The sequence below is a fragment of the Pseudoliparis swirei genome, chromosome 12, assembly GCF_029220125.1.
Source record: "Pseudoliparis swirei isolate HS2019 ecotype Mariana Trench chromosome 12, NWPU_hadal_v1, whole genome shotgun sequence".
NCBI classification, from domain to species: domain Eukaryota; kingdom Metazoa; phylum Chordata; class Actinopteri; order Perciformes; family Liparidae; genus Pseudoliparis; species Pseudoliparis swirei.
The window spans coordinates 7767151-7791135 of record NC_079399.1 but is presented as its reverse complement, the minus strand read 5'-3'; the positions used below and the strand labels follow the sequence as shown (position 1 = coordinate 7791135).

Below are 23985 nucleotides of genomic sequence, written 5' to 3'. Positions count from 1 at the left end.
CAAACTCAACTCAAGGGTAGGTAAAATCAGTCACCGTGAAGGTCATGTGGATTTTAGTACATTGTGTATATGCATGTACGGTAATGACAGAGGGATTTGGCAAACATGATTCCTTCTTCCTATCGCCAACAAGGAAACCCTATAACTTGTCAAACTTAACTAACCTGTTTGGCTGTCTACTCCCACAAACTGGCTCAGATTCACGCTGATCTCCTCAACAGGCCAGAGCTTCATGTCCATGCAGATGGACAACGCTGATATCAAAATGGAACAACAACTTTATTTTTATTTTCATGGTTAATTGCACTCAACAGAAATAAAATTCCCAGGTTTCTAAATATATTTCCCCACATATTTCCTCTTAAACATCTACATGCAGAAGCCTATATGTTAGAGGAGGGAGAGGTCCTCTTATAGTGTGGGTGCTGATCCACGAGGAATCTCTAAACATATGAGATGAAACCACTGAACACACGACCAAATAAATCAGTTTCCTTCTGTGGCTGGAGGCGGGCGCATGTCGAATCCTTGAGTTCCTGTTGACAGGATACTCTTGGACTGCAGCCATGGAGTAGTTCACAATCTCACAAACAAGTACACACACACACACAGCCTGAGCACAGACTGTTGACCACAGGTCAGATGGTTTGTAGTATGAAGGAGGGGGTGGGGGGTAACCTGACAGATACTGTGGTTTTAACTCTTTACCTTCCTTCCTCCACTTAATCCAGAGGCATCAGGCATCTTAAATTGTAATACACATCTTGTTGTTGCTCATGCCTCCTCCACCATCGAACTGAGGTGTCAGCTCAAGTTGTGTGTGTGAAACTTGTGTCCCCCACCCCACAGGAACAGGATACGGCACCTGAAGCCACAGATAGTGCGTAGCGGAGGCACATCAGTGATGTATCGGGCCACAAGTGAAGTCAGTGTGCTGGGAGAAGACATTTCCCCAACAAGTGTGAGCTGATGGGGACGCAGGAGGGAGACAGTCAGTCAGCACACTGGCAATGGGAGGGGCCAAGTTTCACTTCACATTTACATATTTGGGGTTTCCCAAATGACTAATGGCCGTGTGTTAACTGCCGTGTCGGTGGAAGCTGCATCAGCCTGCTGCTGTTCACTCTCGCTGTAAAAGACAAGCGTCTGCTGGAGACTTGAGGAAGGGGGTTGTCTCCATGTGTATTATATAGAAATGTCACTATGGTAACGCAAGTCAAGCAAGTACACAAATAAAATCAGTTAAGAGGCAAAATGTGGTGAGACCTAGTTTCCTCTCGACTTGTTCTGCCCTCTCACTGCCCGACCAGACTGGCTGTTCTTCATCTCAAGCCAAGGAAAACATTTGGTAACCTCATAAATCATCTTTGGTGGAAAGGTGACCGTTTTTAAAGCCATCTGTGTTTGGAGGTGATAATCTCCATTTTCAGATGATCCGCTCATGTACTCGACAGAAGTCAAATCATTGATCACTGGTTTCTAAATAAATTCACCTACGTTATAAAAAGGGGAAACAAAACATAAACAAGCACACTTGCAATGCTATTTTGATTTATTGAAAAAGTGATTTGATTTTTACAAAATGAACAACAAAGAAATGCCTCTGGTCACTTCCAATTAAGAATATCAATTGTCTGAAGAACTGGAAGAAAATAAAATCTTTTTGTAAATGGTAAATAAATAGTAACGCATGAGACGGTAAAACAAACAATGTTTTTTGACGAGCAGTTCAATTACACTGATGTCTGTCTGTTAAAAATGAATCTACAGATGAAGACTGGAAACGGGGAAACCGTTGAACAATTTAAACATCCAACACAATAATGTACACCAAGATGCCAGTCGTACAATTGTGTGGTTTTAATTCACGTCTCCTTCAATCGGTTATAAAACAGTATCTGTACAAGACGTTTGACTTGGATGCGTCCTCATGAGGTTTATGATGTTTATGATGTTTATGATGGGACGAGCACAAATTCCCCCTCAAGCCGACAGGACATATTCTATTAATTCCAGCCTATTCTCAACGGTTTTTTGTTTTTGTTCTTGTCCTTTTTGAGTTTCTTTTCGACCAGCTCCTCCACCACCTCCACTACATCATCCAGCTCCTCCACCACCTCCACTACATCATCCAGCTCCTCCACCACCTCCACTACATCATCCAGCTCCTCTCTGCGTTTCTTCCTCTTCTTGTGAGCAACCTCAGATTCCACAGTTTGATCCTCAGTTGGCACGTGTCCATTTAGTAGCTCAGTTTCCTCAAGTGCTTTTTTAAGCTTCTTCTTCTTCTTCTTCTTCTTAGGAGGAGGCACAACCTCAGAGTTCTGCTCCACACCAGAGGTGGAGTCACAGTTCTCTTCTGCGGCTCCATCACTTTCTACCACTTTCCTCTTCTTCTTTTCACCAGAAGGCTCCTGCTGTTTGTCCTCATCTTCCTCGATTATAATGATAGGAGCGGCGGTGCTGTTCTCTTCTACCACTTCCAGGTCAACTGATGACTTTTTACTCTTCTTCTTCTTCTTTTTAAGCTCTTCCGAGTCGTCGTCGTCGATGATGATGGGTTCATCGGATGGAGCGGAATTTTCGTCGGTCTCCATTGGGGGTGCTGCACTCTGCGCCGGTCCACTGCCTTTCTTCATCAGAGCCATTCGCTGTGCAAAGTACTGCTGCATCGTGAGCGTACTCTTCACAGTGTTGGTGATGGACTTGGCGTCCAGTTTAAAGGCAGCTGAAGTAAAAGCCGCCTGCGTCTCATCCTTAGAATTACTGCTGCTGCTCCCCTAGAACAAAACACACACGAGAAGGAGTTAGGATTGAATGCAACATTGAGAGAATGCACAGACACACACATACACACACATACAGCTTAAGTGATCGTCAATCATCATGCATAGATTAACCAGGCAGATTTTCGTGAAAGAGCCCAAAATAGGATGTCGAGGTGACAATAGGTGTTAAAGGATCATCTTACAATAAGCACCACTAGAGCTAAGCGTCACATGTGACATGTGTCATCATCTTCTTCCAGCACAAAGTCGCTCCACACAGCCAGCTGTGTGTCCGTGCACACTCCCTAAGAGTGGCAGTGTGCAGTTTGCTTCTTTTTTCCCCGTTCCCATTGTGAAACAGACGAACTGCTCCAACATCAAATGAAATGCATAGGCCTACCACTGAAGGCAATCATTTCACACCATGTAAAAATATGTGCACATATATTCCATTATTTATACTGTCGACATTCAAATTGATTTAATAAAGTGAAAGTAAAATGTGTGAATCAAAGCTACTTATATCGGACAGTCGCATCAGATACTTGGACGTGCTTATATTAGGCTTTAACATGAATGGTGAATTTAATTAGAAACTCAAAACTGACAACAGTCCATACTTTAACCATATTTTATACATCATAATTGTGCAGATCAATTCTTCGGAGATTTGGGAGGACTTTGTGTGCCTCCTTTAGGAGTGTGTCAGCGGAAGCTGCTCCTGGTTCCAGTGAGGCAGTTAGAAGGTAACCAGTCGTTGTTAAAAAGGAGGATTGAGCAACTACTCATTTATTTGTCGTGGTCTCTGACCCGAGTCAGTCTGGTCACAGACTCATCTGTCCAGTCTTTAGGCTACATTATTAAACAGGGACCCCTTTTCAGCCGAGGAGTACAACAGTGTGTAGATTTTAACTCTACGGCAGGAACAATTTGTCACTTCACCCCCGTGGCCCATTTGTCTTCATTTTCCTAATGGCCTACTCAATGCATAATGATTTGTCCAGAAGAACTCAGGCGCTCCTCCTGAGAGTCGCACTAAACAATGCTGCCGCTCTGTGTATTGCCTCGGAGATGGTGTCGCGGACGGCGTTTTTTCTTCTTCAAACCCTACAGATTAGAGATGAACTGAAGACGGTGTGTTGTGTCGAGTCCCCTCGTGGTTGGGCCTTTCAGCCGTAACATTCAGATCACACGACCGGGACCCTCGACCCTGATGGAGATGGAAAAGCTAACCGATGGGCCGATAACACAATATGGACGGACACCCGCACAGGTCTCGTGGGACCTTAATAAAGTGAAGTAAGCAACGACGGTAATACTTATACACTCGGCTTCCTCGTATAGTGTAAATAAAAAGTAGGTTTTTTTTAAGGAAGAAGACTAGAAGACTCTTCATAGTCAATACAATTTCCATAAGGGAAACTACCATCGTTTTGAGGCATAGTATATTGATTAATATGGAAAGAAATGATTGCTCTGCAAATACACCCCTCGTTCAAAACGTTTTTAAGGCTAGATATTATGCATGAAACATCATGATCTGACAAAGTGAAACACACTTGAGTATCTCTGGAGTTAATGCATATTCCATCTCAATGTATTGATTCAGAAACCTCAGTCACGGCCATACGATTGAGGCTAAAGGACCAGTCCGCCACCTCAGACCTCGACTAAAAAAAAACAACCCTAACTTCTAACAAGGGGGTTAAGGCCCTTCAGGTGAGGTGCCATTACACAAAACTTTCCAACTTCCAGGGGAAAAAAAAAAAAAATCTATACTCCCCGTTACTGCACAATGGCATCCTCTCTGCTTGGGAGACACGAGATGTGGCTTAGAGCTGACAGCGCCAAACAACATGTAACTGGGATTAGGGAAGATGGCTGGGGGCCACTTTAGAACTGCCTGTGAAATTACTCTCTCTCTTGAGAGAGAGAGAGAGAGAGAGAGAGAGCAGGTGAATGAGCGAGGGGGGAAAAAAGAGAGAGAGGAGAGTGACAGAGAAACTCCTTCATCAGGGCAAGTAGCAGGAACTTGGTCCGTATGTCCTCCCTGCCTGGGGATCTCCATTAGACCCCGATCCAACAGGACAAACAGTCGGGATACAAACCAGATGCAGTCAGCATTACTGGCAGCCCTGGAGAGTTTTGTAGGCGGGTGCCGAGGGCAACATGTTACCAAGAAACAACTCTGCAGTAATGTTTGAGGTCTTCTCCTATTCCCAGGTATGTGTTGTTTCCGCTAGGCTGTTATAGTCAGTCACCATTTCTGTGTGAGTAATATATTAGTGGATCAGGCATGAGACAAAACCTCAGACCGGAAAAAATATTTCCTGATAAAAGCTCCAGGATAAAACAAAAACAGTCCAACACAATAAACACAAAATACAGCCATCACAAAAGGCCATTTTCTGAATTTATCATATACCAAAATTGAAGCTCCACTTAAAATCCGGGTAAGGCAAACAATTGTTGTGCGTTTGTTACACCACAGAGAAATGTGGTAACAATCCAGACAACTTTGAATGAATAAAGAAAAACATGAATAAACTAGTATATCAAATGAAGCTTCAAAATCATGAAAAAAAGCAGTATTCTCTGCTCTGAAACCCTCGGGGCAAATACACCGAAGACTTAGAAATCCGACCAATCATGGGTGAGGGTTGATTACAAACGGGCACCCGAGACATCTGTCGGCCAATCCGGATGACTTCCAGTTTAGCCCCGCGCCACCTTATATAGGGGGGAATTATTACATCGTGCAGCTTTTCTAGACTTTCCAAATATCACCAGAACGAATTGATACAATTCTCATTTTGAAGAGAGTAAATTGGCAAATGTGACGCTCAACATTATTTATCCATCATTCAGGAGCCACAACAGTAGTGACAGGGTAGGCTACAGCGGAGCCTGTGCACACGCATGCAGCGCACCCTGAATGGAAACGCAAAGAGAAGGGCAACGAGGACACGCAATTCAATTCATATAAATTAATAACACAATGAGTTTAGAAACCAATCTCTTTCCTTGATCCCAATACAAAAATAAAAGCTGCAGTACTAATTAACTTTTTTAAATTTTTAATAGCCAGACAATTACAGCTTAAAACAAACGCTGAATGTCTTTAGTTGTAGTCAATTGTAACTTTATGCAGTATATTTGTCAGCAGAGGTTTGCAGTCCATTTCTATAGTTTGGGTTTGTGGGTTATTATTTGTGTTCATTGCACTGACGCACAACGGAATATACTTAAATATACGGTGCATAGTTGAGAAGGAAAACTTTTTCATGTTACACGATATTAATCTTGGTTTACATTTTTTCTTGTAATGCCGATGCTTAAAAAGAGAAATATTGAACATAAATTAATGCTAAACCAAATTTTGGAGGAGCAAAGTTCATTTTCAATGGGATTTGTTCAAGAAGAAACACAACCAATTTTTATTCATGAAATCTGTTTTAAGAATTGCTGGAACGACAGCATAATGATTGAAAAGGTAGTAACAAGCTGTAACACAGTGGGGTTGGAGAACGCACCTATATCCAGTCGTGTTTCCTCCGCCTCCTCCTCCTCCTCCTCCTCCTCCTCCTCCTCCACCTCCTCCTCCACCTCCTCCTCCTCCACCTCCTCCTCCTCCCGGACCCAGAACCCCAGGAAAAGGATGCGCTCAGTGCACTGTGTGCAGTTCTGAGATAAGGCTCCTTCGACAGAGGAGCGGTCTGGCTGGCTATCGGGCCCTTCCTGCTCCACTCTCTCCCCTGGCGGGGGCTGGGGCTGGGCAGGGAACACAGGGAGGGCCCGTAGAGGGTCCCAGAGAAAAGGAGAGGGTGGGAAGACATTCACCAGGCCGCCGCCTCCTTCAAGACACTCCAGTCCTATCTCTCCCTGCTAATGTAGCCGATGGAAAGCCAGTGGTTTGCACGTGCCAAGACACCAAGAAACTGAGGCCAGCATATTCAGGAGGAGAGTCAATCAAGCCAGCAGAGGGATCATAGAAAAAGTTAAACTTATTTTGACTCACTGAGATCGGAAGAGAATTTTCCTCGACTTCTCACTCGATCTGAATCCTTTACGTAGCAAGTAAAGTTATTTCATGTCTGCCTTTTCCTACAGAGAATATCATTCCAGAACCAGCACTTTGAGTACGATGCCAATGCAAAGGGTTTTTCATCCTTACCGTACAATATGTAGCTTCAGAGGGCACAATTAAGTAGTAAAATACAAAAAAGTATCCCCACATAAACCAGTTTTCTGAGAGAGCTGAACGGCTCTACATTTAGAAGATATTGCCCTTTAGTTATTTCCTCTAGTGTTTCTATCATTCTTACTGACGCCGTCATTCGGGGTGGATGTCATTAACTGAAACCGCTGGCTGCTGTTCATTTGTTTGTAACTCAACAACCAGCTGGAGTCACAATGAGTCATAACAAAAGATTGGAGAGGAAATGTCTAATATTTTTATTTCACCCTACTTCCCACATGCTAACAAGTGTGTTATATGGCTCATTACACTTGCTCTTTACAGCGTTTTTAAAAAAGGGCCAATTTAATGTTGGACAAAATAACATCCAACTCGTGAAGAGCATTCGTCATGACGACATAATGGTAAATTGCAACACTAATTCCAGACTTTGCCAATTGAATCGCCTCCAATTGGTTGGTTAATTTGTGTGGCATAGCACACCATTGGTATTCTGGCTGCATAATAAAACTCAGTGAATGCAGATGCTTACTAAATGTACAGTAACGGCAAACGCAAGTAGATTTGTATGCATTACCATATGACACGTAACTCTTATTGGATCAAAAAAATAAATAAAAGTTATGAAAAACCTTCAAGGTAAAATATGTCTCACCAATTAGCTTTTCAAAAAAGGTATGAAGTCACATTTCTGGCTCGCATCTTAATTAGCATTTGACAAAGCTGCAGTCGCCCATTTATTTTCTTAGAAACTACCCGTTTGCATTACTTGCCGTTTTTTTTCTCCTTCAATATTTTCTAGCCAATATTGGTTGGGACTGTAATTGCGTGAGTGTGCCCTCATTGTCCTGCCACAATAATAAATTTGGCGATACTCAAGGTCTATGGATCAGGCCTTGATTAGCCAGCTGTCTCTCCCTGATGAGCGCACGAGTCCAGCAGCCCATCCTTCATGGGCCTGACGTGGGCGGACACAAAAACAGGTTCTTATTGTTTAGCAAACCCTTAGGTTGGCGTCAATATTTTTGTAAATAATGTCACTGGCCCCAACGTGATGGAATATTGTACTTCCTTGTGTGCGAAAATGTAATTGACAAAAATAAGAAGTTAAAAACAATTAAATGATGTAGCGTAACTACATTAAACGCCACACATGGGAGCTTCCCCAAAGCTGTACTTTTGCTAAAGGCTTTGTGTGTGTAGTGAAGACAAAAGCCACGCAAAAAAAAAAAATGGGGTTTGAAAAATTGCACTTTGTGTGCAAGAACGTTTATCATAAGTAACAAATGAAGACAACATTATGCATGCAGCGCGACTGCCCTGTGCTTGTTCGACATTGCAAACGGTTGCCGACAATGCCCCCCCTGAGGTGTATAGGGCGCCCCCACCACAACCCCAGAGAGGGAAGACGCAGTGATTATTATCCCCAGCTGTGATTTATTAGATTAAAGAGTCAGTGATTAAATGGTAGTCGGTGGCTGTAAACAGCCGAGAGGGCTGGACATCTTTGGGCGGTTAGCTTCACCAGGCGGTAATTACCCCGGCCCCATGTATTCAAGCTTAGGCCCGTAGCTAAGAGACAGACGCCCTCTTTTCTTTTTTGTCCTGCGCTAATCTGCAAGTGTCAGCGCGTTGGCATGCCAGGAGGGAGCAGTCCACAGAACTGCCAGGGAGGTTGGTGGTAAATGTGTGGATGTGTTTGTCTTTGCAGCAGGGGGTGGAGTTAGGAGGAGGTCGCTTGGCGGGTCTTGATATTTTCGGCGATAGAAGCAAAAGGACTTGTCAACAACCACGCTCCAGAAAGGGAAAGCTTTTGCTTGAGGAAATTAGATGTTATCTGAGAGTGAATTAGAGCTCCTCAGCTTCACAATAAAGCCTTCGCCCTGCATGAGCGCTCTGGCCCGTTCAAACTGCGCCAAGCACAACAACACACGTTGACACCGGCAACCTCTTTGCAACAGATTTGTGATGAGGTTGATGGACAACGGAACCAGAAAGAAAATCTCTGCTTTGTATTTATACTGTCAATTATTAGATGCTGTGGAACTCTACAAATAAAAAATAAATAAAAAAGAATAACCCAGTAAATGTATCCCACAAATATACTGTTGGTGTTAAATATATATTAATATAACAGCTTGATACAAATGTAAAGAATACAACTAAAAGAAATGGAAAAATAAACTCTAAAACACCTGTCAATCTGCATAAAGTTATACAACTTATGTCTTTGTATTAAATGAAAACCACCAAAGATATGTTAATTGCACAATTATATGCCTCATTTATAATAACCAGCCCAGTTATTAATAATGTCGAGAGGCTGTCAAAACAACAATCCAACATTACCTCACTTCACGTTTCACAGGCCTAAGCAGTAACCTGTGAAACCAGAGTTGAAGATGAAAAAGACATTTGGCCGCTGCGTTGTCAGCAAAGTTTCCCTGCTCGACTCCGCCCACCGGCTCCCTGGCGCCTTGCCGACACATCTGCCAAACACTCGAGCCCCCAAACTGTGCTGCCCCATATTCTTTAAGATGGTGGTATCGGGGGAGCCCCCGCTGACGTGCGATCCTTCATGCGGACGACGCGTAGGCAGGAAAAACTTGCAACAGGTGTCACCCGATGAGGCCTGATCCTCGGCCCTTTGTGCCTGAGCATGAGTGGGAGTGGGAGAGGCCGCAGAGGTCACGCTGACCCAAAAGCAGGGCGAGCCATACCGAATGTCTGACTAGAGGATTCAGACGTCAAAACAAGCCGTGTACCAAATTATATTCAACCATTTTTCTTCCCTGACATTTTTAAGGAGTATAGAACGAACATAATGCTGGATGTAACAATATTAAAAAGGGTTACCATATCGCCGTATCTCTTGCTGTAAAACGTGATTAGTTATAGAAATTTATAGAACTTTTTTAAGAGACTTATTGAGAGGCTGAATCGTAAGGTGACAATTAAATGTTGCTGTTTGCATTAAGCAACAGTACAATATTACAACGTACGCTGGGGATTCCTCACAAAATAAAAATCTGGAAGACTAAATAAAATAATATTTGGTAAGTTTGAATGTCAGAATATAAGTTAATGGCATTTTAGATAATTTTTTTTTAAAGGCTTCAAAAATAATAAGAAAAAAAATCAACAATAAAGCAAAGATGATGAATATAACATTAACATGTTAACATTTTCAACCCCCCCCCCCCCCACTAGAAAAAAGAAATATAGAAGCAACTGTAGGTAGAAAAATAAAACTATAGCTCGTTACCACTTTCATCCGAGCTGCCGGCTTTAGAAAATGACTAACTTTTGTTGATATATGAATCGGCAGGGAGTCTATTTATCAGCAGGCCCTCTGCGGTCGCCCGCTTGGGTCCCTCAAGTCACAAGCCGCGTCGCTCCCCTTCGACTGATTAATTAGCCAATCAGAGGACATTTTTCACTGGGCGGCAGAATGGTTTATTTCAGCTAATGCCGGGCTTTCGAGGCGAGGCCCGTTGGAGCCTCGTCGGCTCTTTCGGCCTGCCTGAGTGGTCGGGCAGAGGGGCAAGGGAGATAAATCAAGCCGGGCTGGCCCTCCATGTGGCTCCCCTAACTAAACCCCCTGAGGAGGGCACAGTGGTGGAGAAGGTGGAGGAAAGAGAGGGGGACGCAGGACGGCCAGGGGCACTGCACGTCCGCCGATAAGCACGGGGAGCACAGGGCTGCCAAAGTGCCTTCATTTAGAAGTGGCCGGGGCTTTTTGATATCTCGGCAGAGAGAGCCTGTCATTTGTCATGCTGTGAGTAATTGTGTTGAGCGGCACAAGAGGAGGCAGGAGATGGTGGGGGCTCGTAAGCGTGGGACGGGTGATGGATAACAGAGAGCCGTGTAGATGGACAGGTGCTCCACCACAACTCGATAACCCCCACTGGTTAGGGAGTGTAAATAATGGTCTTAAACATACATTTTCAAGTGGCTACACCGTATGGTGGATTGAGGTTGTGGGTAAAATGATGGTCATCCATTGATCCTGTCGATCACGAGTTAAAATGTATATATTTACGTCATACTTTTATTACTAATGTCATAGTTAGATGTGGTGATATGCTTAAATGTGTTTGTGGTCCTATTTACATGCATTAGGGTGACAGAATATTCAGAACACCTCTCATTAAAATGGCACTTTGTGGCAGAACAGTTGTATTGGATTGCATTAGCTTGTACAGGTGTACCTAATAAAGTGGACACAGAGTAGGTTTGTATGCTTTTAATACTTGCAGCTTTGTCAAATGCTCGTCTACCGACATGTTTCTATTATTGATTAATGTATTATTCAAAATTGACAACATGCTTGAGTAGGATTTTTTTTTTATTTTTTATATCAGATGCCTGAATGTTAAACATCTCAATATTTTTTTTTTTTGTGGAATAATTGTAAGCCTATTGAGTCGTCGTACATGGACATTTTATGTTTTCATATCACACCGCTTGAACACTTAGGTCTTACATTAAAATTATCTTCCAAGTGCATCTATGAATTGTGAAATGTCGTTTATAGAATTTGAGTGTTCTTAAATTAAATACATAAAAATGTGAAACGTCAAAAATGTGAAAGTTATCTTTTATATTAAAGGGGGGACTTTGACCTAACATACAGCTTTAGGGTCAGGCCGAGAGGTTTACACCAAAACACTTAAAAACAAAGTAGCTCAGCTGAAACGCGACAGTGGATGAAACGCAGCGGCTCACTGTATAGGAGCCATTAATATGATGGGGGTTGATAATCTGCCCCATGTGCTCATTTGGTCTTTTCAACACATTCAATCCGGCCTTTGATGAACGGGGACATGCGGGGCAGCTGAGTGTGTGCGCGCGTCCGCCTGTCTGCGTTTCAGGGAGCGTTGTGAGCAGCGATAAGAGGCAAGCAGGAAGCACATCACTGCGGAGGAAGGAAAACCCCAGCAGTGTGGGACTGGTGGAAGGGAGGCTGGAGAGACAGCCGTGGGTGGCGGTGGTGGGAGATTCACGAGCGGGAAGGAGAGCCGTTCTGGAGAAGCCGAATCCAGAGTCGGTCGGCTCTCCTGGCCTCACCTCGTCAGGATGCAGATATGCGATAACGCGACTGGGGCAAACCCCTGCCAATCAGTTTCACCACTAAATCAGACCCCAAACGTTGACAGCGTCACGACTTCGGAACACAACTCTTTCGGGTTATGAGCTTATTCCGTGCATGTATAATGTGGGCGTATTTTGTGCTGTAACAGTGGATTACTGTAAGCACAGATCAGGGTGCACGGAGGGTCACCGGCACTCGCTGGACATTCTGGACAATGCCTCGAGCTTGATTGGTCCATCACCCTCTTTAGCTCATCCCAGCAACCTCAGCCGTTGCTGGGCTTCAACACAAAGCCTCATGGGATGCCATTGTAATTGTGTTCAGCGTTTTCGATATGGTCAATGGTGTCCCTCCTGGCTGAAGAATAACAACCCATAACCAAACGATTAGGGAGAAAATGGTGGTGTATATTGCTTGCATTTCCAATGTTAATCAGCAAAGGGAGCAGCGGCCATTGTGATGTTATGGCTCGGCACCTGCGCGGGAATAGAAAAGGTTTTTCTCGTGCAATTTATGGATTTTAAGATGCCAATTTCTTCCAGCCAAATGCTTGAGATAAACCGAGGGAGCCAGCGAGAGGCTTTTCTGTATCTCCGTGTACAAAAGCAACATTTGTCTTTGTCCTGCTGGCTCTGTATGGAGTCAGCAGAACGTGGGACACAAAACAACAAGTTTTATAAAATGAAGATATATTTAATCATAAATAAAAGGGAAGTTGTGTGTCTGCTTGAGTCAATTCTCACCTCTTTGTCATATTATTAATCCCAGTTTATGTCCATGAAAAATCAGAAGAAAGTGCCATCGCTTTGCACTCAAACCATGTATTTACAAAACTTATCGGTGGGACTATTAAAATGTTATGCTCATACTTATCTACCTATGTTATTCAACATGAATTTTTTATTTGTCAGAATTTATAAATAAATTCAACGAAGCCTTCGTTTCACAAGTTCCATTCGCAGTAAGTTTGATTTCTAATATCTCAAGTTCTGTTTTTTATTTCAAGGCAGCTGACTAAAATGGAACAGACTAAATGAAAGTTAATTCAATAACACGTCCGGTTTTGTTTTTCACAAGTATGAAATGTAACTTCCTGTGAGCTATGTTTCATAAAGCACCAGCATGCCGCCACATGGCAAGGTGACGTTTGAAGTGACCGGCTCTCAATGCCAAAAGCAAAAAGAGAACTTTTTTGCAAGCATCATCATTTCACATTTCCGCATACCTCATCCCAATTCTGGAATTGCCTTTAATAAAAGCCCTCTGGCATTAGCGCTCCCTGATGTGAGCGCTCCAAGACAGAAGTAGAGAAGAGAGGGATTTCTGAGCGAGGAGGAGGGGGTAAGAGTGCAAATCCCTTAAATGGATTTAGGTGCTCTTGCCGCCATCAATGGCCTGTTGGCGGTGTTAAAGCTGCACGATGTGACATGGCTAATCTAGAGCCACAGGCTGTTCAGGAGCTGGACCCCGTCGAAGCACATGGATCACATGACACCGCAGCGATGATTGAGGCATCAGCACCAATGCTCCCCCGTAATTACCAAGACAGAAGCAAATAAGCCGGAGCTACCTGGCTCCTCCCCTCGTTCACACTTGACATTGACGGGGTTGAGACGGATCACAGGCCTGCGCTCAGTTTCACGGTAAAAAGAGTAATTTAGACTTTTTTTTTTGCCTGTGGTTTTAATTTTAGAAATTAAACCATTTAGTTGTTGTTTTCATGCATTTGCCTTTGTTTGCACATTTATCATTTATTAAAATTAATACAAATAATTTTTTGGTGGAAATTAGAAAAAATTATTGGCCAAAACAAACTTTACGACAAGTAAGTAATGTTATATCTAATTGTGGAAAATGTAACATATCGTGATGCCTTTTACCTGCTGTTGATTGGCAGGACTTCCTCTCTTCCCAAAGATGCAGTTCAGGTCTGTTTCACTACAGGAGGACAGATCTTTTCCTAAATAGGAAAAAAGAAAAGAAAAAATCATAACGCAAATTAAAAATCTGTCTAAAAAAGTTTGATTGTGGACTCTTTTTTAAATATAAAAAAAGAATTTACAAAAGATACAATATCACAGAAACTGCTAATGCACAGCACAAAACAAATATTAAAAGGCATGAAGTATTTTGTACATTTTCTCACACACACCCAACCAATAGATGAATACATGTAGACATCTAAAGGGCAACTGTTTTACCTAGGCAACCTATAATGGTTGCAGTTGAAAGAATGAGTATGTTTGTGTGTCTATATGTGTGTTGGGGGTAGGGGAGGTGATATCTTGAGCAAAGAAAGGGGAGTCTTGCGGGGTTTGCTTCTGCTCCAGGGATAAAACGGCAAAGAAAAATAAACAAACGACAAGGTCTGCCACGCCTCCGGATTCCCATTTTCAAGGCAGGCCTCAAAGACTCCTGGAGCACAGTCGCCAGTCTCAAGCCCAGGTCCTGTTCGTACAGCTGCATCCTCTTCCTTCAGTGGGGCTCTGATAACATTTGGTTATTTATTGCTTTTGAACCTCTATCTTCCCCACTCTTGGCTTTGAAAGTCACTGCACATGCAGGTCTAAGAAGTAAAACCAAGAAAGTATGTTGAAAACTAAAATAAATGAGGGGGGCCTGTGGTGTTTGACATCTAGTGAACTCAGGTCAAATGTAAAATTATGCCCAATCCGACCTTTCGGCTGTTCGGATGAGGAAGCACCCGTCAACATTCTCAGGCTTTCAGGTGAAAGTGCAAATAACAATGTTGTGATAAAAAGGAGCTGAAACGCTCAAAAGGAGTGGCTGGGTGCCATTACGCAGGATGAAGCACGGGAGCTTCTGTCGTGCAACGGAACGAGTTAGTGAATACATGCTGGTTCCCAAGGACACAGTTGGATCGGCAACGACTGTCGGTACAGATAACCAGCTAAACCAGACCAACAGATCACTTCGGCCCTGCCGAAACATACACAAACGTGACATATTCCCACCTATATTTTATCAATGTCACGAGAATTGAACATTGATCTGGAGGTAGATGGGATGTTCCTAGAGCACAAGTAACACAACATAATACCTGGAGACCTCAGCTCTTCAGCTCCGTGTTTTATTGGACTGTATTTGGTCCGTCATGCTCCCTCAAAACCTTTTAGTTTACGGGCTTTAGCGGCTTCAAACATTTGTTTGGATCAAAAGAAGTCTGGAGACTGCGATAAAGCAAACCACAGAGAGCAACGGATGGAGAGCTGTAGTTGCATTCTGCTTCAACCACCCTTGCTGCCGTGACAGATGATAGATGGAGGTAGCAATTAAAACTGGGTTACTGGTTTATGCTGTGGGTCCCGGACCTAAGCAGCGGAGATTTTGGTGCCTTTCCCCACAAACAAAGGCCATCAATCCTCGGCGCTGGCAGTGAGGGAACCAGCCTGAACAGGATATCAATAAAAAAGCAGGAGAGTAAGGAGGAGGCCCGCGCTGCTACGGAGAGGGAGATGTTCGGAAGGTTCTCAGGTGCTTCTGTAGTTCACAACTCTTTTTCTTTTCAGCAATAGTTATACACACTTTTTAATATATTAACCCATCAACTCAAAAATACTAGACACGACTAGTGTTTAAGGAAACAATTAAACTAATTTAATAACCCGTTATAGATTAATATAGTAATAGTTTTGATTACTGGACATGAAATCGGGTTATTAAATGGCAGATTCCATGACCTTTGCCAGAACTGACCTGAACTTCTCATGTAACAAGCTGAGCAGCATTAAATCCATTTCCACGCCTTCACTTGGCAACAGCTTCACAGGGAGGGGAGGAATGCTAACAGGCGTGGCTGGTTATATGTTGCCAGGTAACTTTTTGGTTTCCCATGCTGATCCAGAGTACAAGTTGGACACAATAAGGCGATGCCAACAGACGGAGATGAATATAATTTTTTTTTAAACAATTGAGAAAACACAGCATGTAGCAGTATAATATAACTGAGGGGACAATGAATATTACCAAACATAAGAACATCTATTTCCAACAGTTGACAGTTTCAGTCAACCTGTTTCTGCCCGTCAGGCCACTTACGGCAGGTGGAACACTCAACTCTCAAGTTCCCAATCAAGTTATGAATCATTTATGGACAAACGAGTAATGCCTGCGTCCTTTGCGTTGCATGACAACAGCTGCCGCCTCTTTTCGGTGGAAACAAGTTAAAGTGGTGTCATGTTGCTATTGACGTGTCTAATGCCGACAGAGCAACAAACGGACTCGAGATTAAATTCCAGTAAAGACATTCCCACCTGTATTTCCCCTAAACTGCCTCTTGTTCTGCCTTCTGAAAGTCTGAGAAAATAAAGATACTGAAGAGAGTGGATCTCGAATGTCTTAATGTAACAAACAGGAGAAGTGTCAGGTGCTACCTATTCTTTGGTTTCCCCGCCAACATTTATAAACAAATAAATTAGAATCTACGTTCCTGGGGGGGATCAGACTTATTTAGTTGACAACAAGCTTGAGTACAAGTGTATCCTAATGCAAAGATGGACAATGAGGCCCAAGTTCACAGTCGGAACAAACGTCCCGTCATAAACAACAGACAAATGTGGCTGTCAAGACGTCAAAAACACTTAAGCGTTTGTTTTTGGGTGCTTTTCATGGGGTCATTGAGGCTGTGTTGGGGTGGACGAGAGGTGGATATAGATGCAAGGATACAGAGGTCCAAATAGAAGTGGAGCAATTCCATAAGCTCAGTTTGGGGGGGGATTCACAGAACAGGGTTAAAATGTTGCCGGTATAAAGTAACATTTTTTTTTACTAAAAGAGATTTTAGTGTCGGTGCAAATAGCATCATGGTCATCGTTCCTTGATGATATTCCTTCATTATTAAAAACTTTAAAACACAAACATCGTAGATGCTCACAAATCCAAATTTCCAATGCAAAGACGACAAATGCGATAACATTTAACAATAAATAGTTAAGAGTTAAAGATGTTATGCTGCATTCATATTAAAAGCTGGATGGAAACTCGAAATATGGGACACCAACTAAGGCAAAGGTGCCTCTGCGAAAATCAGAAAAGACTCACATTGAGCACAAATTAACTGCTCAAATAAGTTGTATGACTTCAATACATATGTATAGAATGTGAGGGCAGAAAAGAGAGCCTCCGGAGGAAAATCATCACACCATTATGATCTGTGCTTTGTGTCTTAACCCTTGTGTTGCCTTAGGGTCATTTTGACCCGAATCAATATTACACCCTCCCCCCGCCTTTGGGTCATTTTGACCCGATTCAATGTTTCACCCTCCTGTTACCTTTATATTTACTAACATATTTTACCCTTTGGGTTCAATTTGACGCCAGCAATTAAAACCTCCAGAAATTTATTAGAATTAATATTGTTTTCCAAGTTTAAGTGTGAGGCACTTTATGTTTGTTTGTTGACTACCGAAAGAACACCGACATTAAACATTCAATGGGGTCAAATTAATCCGAAGGCGGGGGGAGGGTGTAATATTGATTCGGGTCAAAATGACCCTAAGGCAACACAAGGGTTAAGTGCGTATGGTGGATCCAATCCACCGGGGACAAAGTCTTTTTCTGGCCCCTGCCAAATTAAGATCACAAAAACAGGGTGAGAGGGTCTGGGGAAGAGACGGAGGCCACATTTTATCTGGCAGGGTCATCTAATGGGTCACACAGCCTCTGGGAGGTGTTGTTTTTGGGGGGCCAGTAAATGGACATGCCAGATGCCCCAAACAGGAAACAGGAAGTTGCTATAGAATGACATAAAATATAAAAGGCTCTTCCAGGTGAGGCAAAAGTTGAGATTTTGTTTTCCCATGAATGCTGACCTGATGAGTAGATTCAGACCCAATAACAAAAATGCTTATAGAATAATTACTTGAACACATGTTGGTATTTGATGAACTTGCACTACTTTACTGCAAAAGGACTTGTACAATTACTGCAATACAAATTACTTTCATTAATATTAGCTTAGTATTGCAAGTTCAACATCAAAACACCATTACTAATGAATACTTTGACAATCTTATGAAGAAACTCTGTATGTAATCAGTCAACTATGCTCCATGCTTAAGCAAATCAGCTCAGCAGTAAATTTTTAGTTAGTGGTTATTCATTTCCATCTCCAGTGGTCCCGAACACCAAATTCCTCCTCGTGCCTATCAGTGCACTGGCCTTGACCAACAAATGTTGGCTTCCTGACTTGTAAAGGAGTAATGAAAGTAGAAGGAAGAGTTATTAATAACCTCCCCTAGCATTGACCGGGCCAAGTGACCCAGGACAGCCTGACAGAGCTCGGACCAGCATCTATAGTCTGAGCCAAGTACCCATGGCTCAACGAATGGCTAAGGAGGCTGTCTGGATTGTATGTAAAATGGGAAAAATATATATTTATATAATTTATAAAATAGAGGCACACAATTTAGCATTTGCTTTAAAAAAAAAAAAAAGGAAACGGTCATGCTTAATTAAAATCAGTACACTGTTGCCTTGAAACAATTGCATCTAAAATACAGATACATTTTCAGGGCAGAATGTTAACGATGTGATGAATAGGGTTGGGTACCGGAAACCGGTGCCAATATGGTACCGGTTCCAATACAACCGGTATTACCCGGACCGAAACGCAACGCACATTTCGGTGCTTCTTTCCGGTGCCTGAGCCGATTGAAATTGAAAAAAAATATTGTTGTGAACTTCTCTGGTGACTCCGCCCTGTCAGCAGGTTACGAGCCTCTCATATTTAAGTTTGACAGCGGAGGCGTGGCCGTGTGTGACTAGTGAGCCCGTGTCGAGCACACCAGCGTCAGGCTGGACGCGATGGGGAGACCGTCACCGGTCCCCCTGAACACGTGGAGACCGATTATGACGAGCAGCCTTAACTCAGATTAGTACCGTAACGTTGACTGCAAGTCTTGCATTCATAAAAGTAGGCCAAGAAATAATAAATTAGCCATTATAACCATGTTTAAGCTAGCTCGTAGCTAGCGCTAGCTATGAGCTATGAGCTACGGGCGTGACAGTCTGCTATCAGATGTGTTGATGTCCAGCGGTCCCGGCTGTATACCCGGTGTTACCGGGAATATAATGACGGAGGAATAAACACCGTGGGGCATCACTTTGTTTCAGTGTAACTCTCGCTGTCAGAAGCAAAACTTTATTTGTCACGTGTCATCTTCAGTACCTCTGATTGGTTGTTCTCTTTGCCCATCAAAACAGTGACAGGATTAACCCTATAAGGTCTGCACATGACAATACATATCACATCATATAATGGAGAACATGTATTGTGTATGTTAACAGTCTGATATCCGTTGTGTGTCAGTGCTCCATGATAACGGCTTCTACAGGGAATATGGCCGAAGAGGTTTTTAATGTCCTCATTGTGCATTTAAAAAAAAAAATATCGGTTCAGGCACCGTTTAGGCACCGGTATCGTTTTAAAAGTACCGGTTTAGCACCGGTATCGGAAAAAACCCAAACGATACCCATCCCTAGTGATGAACAGTCTGACTTACATGATACTGCAGAAACAGTTTTCAGGTAAGCAATGAAATGGCTGTTGAGAATTAAAAAAGAAAATGCTGTGTGCACAAACAGCATCGGCTTACGCCATTAGTATCGCTCTGATCTCGGTCAGCTGCCAAAAGATAAACTCACCTTTCGTGAACTTCATGTAATGGATCCTCTTTTTGGAAGTCTTGGACTTCTCTTCCAAGCTGAAGCCCTTCGGTTCTTCTGGTGGTGGAGGTTCTGAAGATGAAGAAACAAATACAAAAATAATAATCAACTGTAGTTACAATTTTAAGATGAGCATTCAGCATCATTGCATTTCTAAAATGTGCTTTGTCTCCCAGAACAGTGATGAAGACATTCATGTATGACAGTGACTAGTCTTCTCTCCTAAATGTTGCAGTGGAGCACCCTCTACTGTCCAATAGATGGACCACACACAGAAAGAGCTGCACTTTGGCGCAGACGTGTAGTTTGAAACGGAGCTAAAGTGGGAAGTTACCATTAAGAGTCAGTATACACATCATGTGTCAGTGTGAGTCATGTGACACATTAAGTGCAAAACCTCTTTCTAGATTATTACTAGTCACAAATTACAGGGGGGAAAAAATCTAAATCACAAATTCATAGGCAATTACAATATCTTTGACCAGATACGATAACCAATAGTAACTTCGATTGGGGATGCGCTAATGTGAATTTATCCTCCCCGATAGACAAACAGATACCTGGACTTTGTGCAGGTGACATTTTTGTTGTTGTCGCCACACCACATCCACGTTGTTTGATGACACCTCAACGCTTTTATAACTGCGGTCTTTTGATTGTTCTGACCGTAAATCTAAATAACAAACATTTTAAGAAGAAGAATTCAGTGATCGGGCCCTAATAATAGTAATAAAAACGTGACATTGTCATTATATATAATAAGGTTAAAGTCAGTCATGAACCAACTTCCTTTTTTTTTTTTTTTACTTGTGTGCTCTACTGAGCTTTGAGTCTGTTCCATGATCCTGTTCCATGATCCTGTTCCTTCCTCTATCTGGTTGTCACGATCCTAAAATTATAACTTCTATATGATAACTGCCATAAATATCATGATACCCGATACCAACTTAGCGCCACTCGCTGTGAGATCGCTGCGCAGCGCATTGCGTGCAGACAGCATTTAACGGAGCAGAGCAGCGCGTGCGCTCTGATCGCTCGTTCTCTTAATGAAGATGCTAATAATATGTAAATCATATCGTTTTTAAACGTACGGGTACTTTGTTAGTATCGATACACCATGCAACATTACAGCAGTAGATGTAGCGGGCTGACATTCAAGCTAACCGAAACCCCCAAACGCTGTCGACATCTTAACGCTGATTGGCCAAGACTCGACACGTCCCATCAAAGATGTTTTATTGCGAAGAAACTCTTCGGATCTACGCTATTCACGTGGATGACCTCTTTTGATTTCAAAACAGCGAATTTCGCCGAAAGTTGACAAGTTTGCAGGTATGGACATCAGGAAGTCTCTACATCTTCCACCGGAAACTAAAAACACATCTTTTCTGATTAGCACTTACTTATGGTATTTTTGTAGTTTCTTTATTCTTGTTGTTCTGAGTTTGTACTCATGGTTGAATGCACTTATTGTAAGTCGCTTTAGATAAAAGCATCTACTAAATGACATAATGTAATGTTATTAAGATTTTTTTTTATGTGTACGGCAACATCCTGGTTCACTAAACATTTGTTAACTTTGTAAAAAAAAAATTAACAAAGAAATATAGATATAAATGTGAGCTATGATCTGGCAAGAGGTATAAGGATCTTGTTTTTTTCCGAATACTAAAAATAAATTAGCACATTTTCTCTAATGCAACAGGTATACTTTGTTTAGTGACACTTTTGTTGGTAACATCCCATGAAGCTGACCACCACAAATACATGTTCAACCTTTTACATCTTAACACTGCCATTTGTACATACCAGCACTGTTGTTTTGTCCATGGCAGTTGTTCAGTTCAGCAAGAAGCTCGTTGAAATCATCTTGGTGTGAGATCCAGTTGTCCTGTGAAAACAACAGATCTCAATATTACAGAATTCGGTTTGACAATAATATCTTTATGGTCCTGCCACTAATCACCCCACCCCGTCCCCTTCGTGAAAATGGGGGGAAATGTATAGAGTAACATAAATATATTTTATTCAAGTATCCTGTCAATGTGTTAACTATGCTCACCTCTTGGCTGGCACCTCGTCCAAGACCATTGCGGTCGTTTTTTCGTTTAACTATGATAGCTTCGGTGGGGCCGGTCTCACTTCTGCCCAGGCCCTTAACGTGAAAAGAGAAGACATAACATAGCTCATCAAATTACTGTGAAATGCCTTAAGAAATCACCACAGTTGATCCAACAAAAAAATTCCATCTCACCTTGCCCTTTGACCAGCCCATTCGCTCCATCATCTTCTGGCCGAAATTAGACTCATCTTTACTCCAGGTTCTGATCCTTGGGTCAACAGACCACTTCTGTTTCTTCCGGGCTGAAAAGAGAGCAGCAGCATCGTTACATAACAGCCATCCAACACAACATGGACGAGCCCCTCACTAACAACGTGTTTATACGCGTGGTATAGTCGGTTTCTGTTAACACACAGTGCCTTGTGCCATTTAAATACACAGCTCACATATTTAAAAATGTTTTAGAAATAGTTGCAGAAACACGTGTTTGTTTAGTCTGCTGTGGTAATGCTAATGCTAATGCTAGCTACTCGACTAGTTTGACAAGTACGACATATAGAATACTTTCGGAACAAAGCTAGTATATAGTGGGTACACAAAGCGAACATACAACACAAATTGACATGTTGTTATTTTTCAAGAAAGGGGCAAATATGTGTCAAAACTCTCACTAAAATGTACATACGTTCAGCAAGCATGGACATCTTGGGGTCCTTAAACAGCTTGATGTAAGTCGCGTAGGGTTTCCCGGAAATGCCTGAAGAGAATTCTACACCGGTTGCGTAAAAATGTCCCGATAAGATATCTATTGTGAGTTGTATTCCATACGGATTAAAGCATTTTAATTAGTCGTTTATTATAACAATACATCATATAATATATTAGTATCACTGCAAGTGTTTATCTTCGCCAACAGAGAGCGCCACATACACACAACTACAGCATAACGCCATGCCACGTGTACTGGGGCACCCGGGTTCCATTATCCAAAACTACAGCCCCGTAATAGTATATCATATTGAAAAATAGAATTTTCGTATTCACCAGAAATGTAACAATTGTATGTATAAATATAAAATATGCCTACCAGAATATATATTATCGTTGAAACGTGGTTTCAACTATATTTGTGATAATATCAGCTAATATCAGCCCAATAGTCCCCAAGTTCCACCCAAAAAAAACATCAGAGGAGACTTGTGGTACTCTGGCCAGCCGATATCCCAGATTGCATTTCACCAGCAACCGAAAACAGTTGCGGAGGAGAAAATAAACTACTGACAGATGACTTTTTATAAATACTACTGTTGTAGAGTCACGGAATGTAATTACCTTCGCATTGAAAATGCAGAAGGTAATGTTTTGATCGCCGTGTATTTTTATACGTGCATGCGTGCGTGCGTGTTATTCGCATAAGTCAAAAAGTATTAAACCGAATCGCATGAAATTTGGTGGGATGATTGGTTATTATCCGGGGACCATTTGATTAGATTTTGGGATCGATCGGGTCAAATGTTAAGGTCATGAAAAGGTCAAAATCCTCTTTTTACCATAGCGCGGTCAATTTATATCCAATTGGCATGCAACTAATGCCAAAATGTTCATAATTCAATGCCCAATCTTGTGATATGCGAAGGTATGCGCTCTACCGAGTGCCCGTTCTAGTTTCATTATGTTTTCAGGCGAGAAGTAGTAGTTGAAAAATCAAAACTGTGGTAGGTTTGTTATGATTCAGCCTCATAAAGATCTGCGCCGTAGATTTGAGGTTCTGTTCGCGGGACCACTGAGCTTCGGAGCGCCGGGCGGTCAGCGCGCTGTGTGGCCGACGACAGCAGCCTGATCTCGGCAGGACTTTTTTAAATGCTCCGCTGGCTCTGACGTCTCCGTAGCGGTTTAACATGAGATATAATTCGGTTTGGAGGATCTAACGAGCACAAAGAGTTTATTATTTATTCACATTAACGTTAAATCAGTTTGACTGAGGGTTAAGATTCATAACTTAATGTTTTAATTACACTTTAATGTTCAACTCATGGTGTCTTTTTACTTTTGACCCAATTGTTTGCAATTACATGTGTAATATAACTATATATACATCCAAATAAATATATATATATATAAATATACATGTATGTATTTAACATATTTATTATATATACATATTTATATATAATCT

The 23985-nt window shown here is 42.2% G+C and overlaps 1 protein-coding gene across 1 annotated transcript; it reads right to left on the bottom strand.

Annotated features, from left to right (window-relative positions):
• Window positions 1–1534: 1534 nt before the first annotated feature.
• pinx1 (PIN2 (TERF1) interacting telomerase inhibitor 1) lies at window positions 1535–22566 on the bottom strand. Its single transcript, XM_056428585.1, has 7 exons — window positions 22495–22566; window positions 22002–22111; window positions 21810–21902; window positions 21557–21638; window positions 19727–19819; window positions 13942–14021; window positions 1535–2780 (listed from the first exon to the last, which is right to left on the bottom strand). Exons 1-7 carry the CDS (start codon window positions 22511–22513, stop codon window positions 2007–2009), a joined length of 1251 nt encoding a protein of 416 aa, XP_056284560.1. The 5' UTR covers window positions 22514–22566; the 3' UTR covers window positions 1535–2006.
• Between the last annotated feature and the right edge of the window lie 1419 nt (window positions 22567–23985).